Raw genomic sequence first — 6,227 nt, 5'->3', positions numbered from 1 at the left:
CTCCGCCCCCAGTCCTGCTGGCGATCCTGGGCCATCTGTAGTCTAGTTCTGTCTTGCAGGTGGGATGCTCAGCTGTCCAGTTGTAGACGGAAGGTTGCGTCATGGGCCGAGGCCTGGCTCCACCTCCAGCTGCTTCCACAAGCTTGCTCTCCATGTGCATGACCAGATACAGATTAGGCCTGAGCCCAGCTCCTTGCTGGGATCCCATCTATCATAAACTGGTGCACCTCACATACCTGAGCCCTGCGGCAGGAAAGGGTGAAGAGGACCAAACTGTGCTCAGACCCAGCTCTTGGCTGTTCCCCAGTTATGAAGAGCGTTGGGTCCCTATCTGAGGGCAGGATGTCAGGTGCAAGTTAGCAAAGACCATTAAGTCCTGTAGACAGAGGGCTCCTTGCTGAAGCTCGTTTCAGGATACCACGCCAATACTGCCCTGTCTTTCTAGCCCACCTGCCATCTCTGGGCCAGAACGGAGCTGCTTTGAGTCCCAGTGGACCTGCTGAGTCCATGAGTGGATTGGCTCATGGCAACATTGTACCCCTCCACACATGTCCTCACTGTCCATTTTCCTGTGAGGCCTCTTTGCCCTGCATCCACTCCCTTCGAAGCCTAGTTAGCACCCTTGGGGTCCTCCTCATCATTGATCCCCAGACTCAAACCCTTCACCCCAACCTCTAAAGTCCTCAACCACATCAAGCCTTACACCAGGTGCACACTGTGATTCCATTACCTGCTCTTGCTTGGCACTCTTGCCCACCTCAGGCACCTGAATCACCTCCTTACCTCCTATCCCCAAGGAGCAGAGAGGGACAGTGGTGTGAGTTTTTAACCCTCAACAAAAAATGTGCTGGCCCTCAGTTTCTCCTCTTGTTCTTGCGGCTGCGGAGTTCCTGGCTTCATTAAGGAACCTGGCCCTCTGGCTGGAAGGCTCCTGATCTGCTCCACTCTTGGTCAAGTCACAAGAAGCTGTAAAGAGTGAATGGGGAGGCTAATAGTACCTTTGGCCAGTTTTCCCCAGTTTCATCTGATATGACTGTCTTGGCCAGAAAATCCTTTTGGCCATCCACAGAGCTGCATCAGATCTCACCTGTGTGTGTGTGTGTGTGTGTGCTGGGGATGTATAGATTTAACAACCATTACCATCAAGATTGCACACCTGTAATCCCAGGACTTGGAATGCTTGGCAGGATTACAGAATTGCAGGCTCGAGGCCAACCAGAGCTAGCAGGATTGTGACACTGTAGAGCCCTTACTTATTAGAACTAAGCATCCAGGTTCCCACCCCAACCCTGACAAGCCATTTTCTACCTCCTAATCCTTCGGAAATGGCAGTATCATTAGCAAATTTCCAGAGTGCAGTCTAGAGCTCTGGGCCATCTTCTAGCCCCACCAACAATGTGAATGCCTTTCATGTGGCCAACACATGCTCATTATCCGTTTGTGTATTTGTATAGGATATTATTGTGGTTACTTATTTATTTTGCAGTGCAAGGGATAGAGCCTAGCCTTTCATATGGTAGACAAGCACTCTATGCTCCAGTAGTCTTATTGTGCTATAAATCCTGATGGCTTTTATTGTCCTAGATAAAGTTTCTATTGTACTGATGAAACACCATGGCCAATAGCAACTTGGAAAGTAAGGGTTCATTTTCCTTATACTTCCAGGTAACAGTCCCTCCTCCAGGAAAGTCAAGGTAGGAACTCAAGGCAAGAACCCAGAAGCTGGAATTGAAGCAGAGGCCTTGGGAGGCACTACTTACTGGCTTATTCCACATGGCTTTCTCAGTCTACTCTCTTAGAGAACCCAAGACCACCAGCCCAGGGGTGGCACCACCCACAATGGGCTGGGCCCTCCCTCATCAATCACTATTTACGAAAATGTCCTGCAGGCTTGTCTACTGCCTGATCTTATGAAGACATTTTCTCAGTTGAGGTTTCCTCTTCTCGCCTGACTGTAGCATCTCTGGGGGTCTGCCTGCCTTCTCTCTCTGTGTCCTCCTCAGTGAGGGTCTGTTTGTAGCTTTGCTCATTTCTTGATGGCTTCCTTTCTGTTGCCGAGCCTCTAGCATGTGGAAGGTGTGTGGTCTCTCCCAGTCTGCAGCACGGCTCATGGCACTGAACAAAGGTTGTACATTCTGAGCGTGTCACTTTACCAGTTTTACCTGTCCCAGATCATGCTTTTGGTGTAGTGTCAAAGAACTTCTGATCTAGCCCCAAGAGTTTGATCTATTGTTAATATTCCAATCTGTGATTGTTTTGAGCTGAGTTTACAGAAGGTCCAATAGTTGAGGTTAGGTTTTTGTCTTATCCAGGAGGAAACAGCCTTGGACACAATAAAGAATTACACGGCACCGTACAGTGAGGGTCTGGGAAGACCAGTTTCCAGCTGGAGCCCATGTACCTTTTCCCAGCACCTACTAGCCAAACAGCACCTGGGCAAGCTCCTAGAAAGGGGCCGGGATGTACTCAATGGAATGTAGCGAGCATCTTGATTACCCTTTAAGGCCGTGCATCTGTCAGCTCCCTAGGAGAGGGCCATTCAGTTGGTCAACAAACTTGGGCAGCATTTGCCATGTATTGACTATGCTAGGCATGTGTGAAATCCAAGATTCTCTCAGGAACTTCATATCCTTAGTCTGATGGGGAGCAAGTGACAGAAGTTGTAAGGTTGTTGGTGCTGAAGAGACCTGGAGAAGCCAGACATCTGTGAGTTCAGACGAGTGAGTTTAAATTCCTTAGGCTTATGAGAAGGGAAGGGTAATCCAAGGAACAAGATCAGCAGATGCAGAGGCTCAGAGATGTCCCTAAAAGCCTGGGTGCTGCCTGCTGTTGGGGAATGAAGGTGGTCAAAGGGCCAAGGTTTGGCACCATTCCATCCCTGTGGAGTATGGGGAAATGAAGTGGAAACTTCTGGTTTCTTTGGAAAGTCAGGTGTGTTGGATGGTGTTTAGCTGGGGCAGACACGTGAAGGGGTGTTTTCATGAAGAGGGCACAGGTGAAAGGATGTTTTGTTAAAGCAAATATGTGAAAGGAACACGATGTTAAGAAGGACCCACCAGACGGTGGATGACACCAGATGGTATTGGTACCCCTCTCTATTGTTTATTGGTCATTGTTTGTTGGGACTCCGTAGAGAGAAACACACCAAAACACTTGCGGTGGTGTGCTGGCAGGTTCTTGCCGCTCCTAAGGACTCGGACAGATTGGCAGAGTAATGTAAGCTGATACAAACTCACGTGCTGAGGCAAGACCCATGGAGGATGCGTGATGTTTGGAGGGAGTATAAATAGGATCCGACGGACAAGGCAACACTTCGTGGTCTCAAGTCTTCACTGATCTTCGCTTCATTGAGAGAGGCACAGTGAAGAACTTCTCCTGGTATCCCCAGTGGTCCTGGTTCCTCACTGTCTCCTGCCGATTCTGCTGAGGCCTGGCTGTCTCTGCTAGGTTGTACCACTGCTGCTGATACGATTTTTGCTATCCCGACTCTACCGAACTGGACTGCTGATATATTTGTGTAGTGTTTGTGTGTGGACCAAGCTGCTGCTGATGATTCCAGTGAACTGAACTGCCAGCCTCCTGACAATGCAGATGGGATTTGCTCCAAAGAACAATTTCTAAACAGGTCCACTGCCCCTGTATCCTGTTCCACTACCTCTGGTGGATGGTGGGCTAGAAGGGAGGTTTAAGCGTTAAAGAACTGTTATTAAGACTAGGGTTGAGAAAAATTAAAGTTTACAGGGAGACCTCCCAGGATGATGCTCAGGACAAGCCATGGGCCGACTGGTAGGTAGAAGGAGCAGTGAAGAGATGACATCCTGTCCCCAGGAACCAAGTTGGACTTGGCACTGGCCACAGGGAAGGGGGGGCAGTTCCCGGCTCTGGTATGGCACCTTGTAGGATGGGCAGATGACCTGGTAAAACTACAGTCTGCAAGAAGCCCCAGGCTGCAGAAGCCAGAACCCTTGCTGGGACTCTATCAACCTCTGCTGCTGTCTAGCCCAGGTATCCATAGGAAGAGCTCATGTGAGGAGTCTGAGTCAGGCACAGCGAACTTGGGGGATCCCCTTACCTGGCTTTCAGAGTCATTATGTGCTGGGATGCTGTCTCTTCCTCCCAGGAGGGTTGGGTTCCCCAGTGGCAGAACCAGCAAGGCTAGGCCAGGATGCAAATCTATGTGTCCCATGCCCATGAGGTCTCAGGAGCCTTGCACAGAGTCCCTAGCTCTCTTCTGGGACTATTTGTGTATCTCAGGCCACTATTTCTTCTTCAGTGCTGTAAAACTCCCCAGGTTAGGAGGTGGGAGAGAGAGTGCCTGAACTGTGTGGGGATGGTCCTGAGAACCATTCTCTCTCTTCCTCCTTAGTCCTTCCTCCCTCTTCTCTCCTCCCTCCTCTCACTTACTCATTCTTTCATTCAGCAAAAGTTCAGACTGTCTCCTCTGGGCCCAGCCCTGGGCTGGGCCATGCCTGGAACTTGAGATGATTCAAAACTGGTGTCTGCCCTTGGGGTGCTCCACGATGGTGAGGAAGGAGGCATAGTAAACAAACAAGAGGAACTGATCTTGGGCCTCGAGAGCTCTAGGCAGGTGGACAGGTGGGGGCAGTCAGGAGCTTCAGAGCAGAAGCAGGAGATAAACAAAGGTGGCCATGGGTGTTAATAGGACAACAGTGGCATACAGGGAGGAGAGCCTGTGTCTGTAGAGATATAGAGGCATTCAAGTACAGGGTGTATACAAAAAAGCACAAGCAGGTAAGATGGTCCTGGGATGCTGGGGTGCTAGACAGAGGGTAGTGTGCTACCCCATGATGTGCAAGCGTTCCCTCTCCTGCCTCTACTTCCACCTTAAGGAAGGTGGTTGAGACTGGCAATGGCTGGCTGGGTGTAGAGGCACCAAGCACCAGCACAGGGTCACAGGTAAGGAAACCCTGGCTTGGAGCTGGGAACAGGAAGCAAGATAAGGGCCAGTAATGGAGGTGGTAGCAGGGAAGATAACCAGGGGTCTGGGCCCCGGGTCTGGGAAACTGAGTCGGAGTCAGGGGGTCATCAAGCCAGCTCAGGCTATCCTGGTGTGTCTGTGCGTGTGCATCTCTCTCTCTCTTCTCTCTCTCTTCCTTTTCTCTCTCTCTCTCTCTCTCTCTCTCTCTCTCTCTCTCTCTCTCTCTCTCTGTGTGTGTGTGTGTGTATGTGACACACAGGTATTATTTCTCACAGATGACGTAGGCTGTGTGGTACCATCCGAGTGTCTCCGAGCCTGTGGGGCTGAGATTGGCTGCTCCAACATTGCCTACCCGAAACTGGTCATGGAGCTGATGCCCATAGGTGAGTCTCTAGGTCATGTACAGATGAAAAGTCCTGGTAAGTGAAGGTTGGAGTTGTGGGGTCCACTCTGTATCCTGTATGAATCCCTGTGCCATCCAATCAGCCAGAAGTAAAAACCCAGGCTTCCCACATCAGCTCTTTCTCCTTCAGACTGCTCTGCTGGGCTCATCTCCATTTAAAGATGGGGACTTGGGGATGGAGAGATGGCTTGGTGGTTGAGAAGATCCTCTGCAAAATGATCTGGGTTTGGTTTCCAACACCCATATGGAGCCTTACCCTGTAGCTCCAGTTCCAGTGGATCAGACCTTCTCTACTGGCTTCTGAGACCTCCTGCACATGCAGATGACAGACATAAACCCATGCAAGAAAGTATACAAACACATAAAAGAAATCAGTCTTAGCCAGGCAGTGGTGGTGCACGCCTTTTAATCCCAGCACTTGGGAGGCGGAGGCAGGCGGATTTCTGAGTTCAAGGATAGCCTGGTCTACAGAGTGAGTTCCAGGACAGCCAGGAATACACAGAGAAACTCTGTCTCAAAAAACAAAAACAAAAACAAAATAAAGAAATCAGTCTTAAAACAGGAAGGGCTAGATAGGTGAGGTGACCTACCAGGGTCACAGGCATGTGTGTCACCTCTGCAGAAAGGCTGCCTGCCGCCTTGTCATGACCTTTATATGAACACCTTCTCTTATGAGAATGCTGAGACCCAGGATGACATGCAAACAGAAGTCCACTGCTCACTCCTTTGAGGAGTCCAGGACCCTCGGCACCCATATTTAGAAGAATGAGCTCCCCAGAGATTATTGGGGCTAGTAAGAAGAGCCATGGGCAGGTTTTGACTTTCCCCCATGCTTCTTTGTGGTAGCCATGCTAATCAGTATTGGGTAGTGAGTTCCCCAGCCAA

General features: G+C 50.1%; 1 protein-coding gene across 4 annotated transcripts in view; it reads left to right on the top strand.

Moving 5' to 3' along the window:
- Slc5a10 (solute carrier family 5 member 10) overlaps positions 1-6,227 on the top strand; it is a 48,201-nt gene that overhangs the window by 37,192 nt on the left and 4,782 nt on the right. For 3 of the 4 annotated variants that reach the window (XM_031351437.1, XM_031351439.1, XM_031351438.1), the window contains one exon: positions 5,215-5,322. The exons of the other annotated variant lie outside the window; for it this stretch is intronic. In XM_031351437.1, the coding sequence (XP_031207297.1) occupies positions 5,215-5,322 (108 nt within the window). The remainder of the gene's footprint in view (positions 1-5,214; positions 5,323-6,227) is intronic. 4 annotated transcript variants of the gene reach the window in all.

Source organism: Mastomys coucha, unplaced genomic scaffold (assembly GCF_008632895.1).
Source record: "Mastomys coucha isolate ucsf_1 unplaced genomic scaffold, UCSF_Mcou_1 pScaffold5, whole genome shotgun sequence".
NCBI classification, from domain to species: domain Eukaryota; kingdom Metazoa; phylum Chordata; class Mammalia; order Rodentia; family Muridae; genus Mastomys; species Mastomys coucha.
Note: the sequence above shows the minus strand (reverse complement) of the source record. Positions and strands in the feature narration are given on the sequence as shown.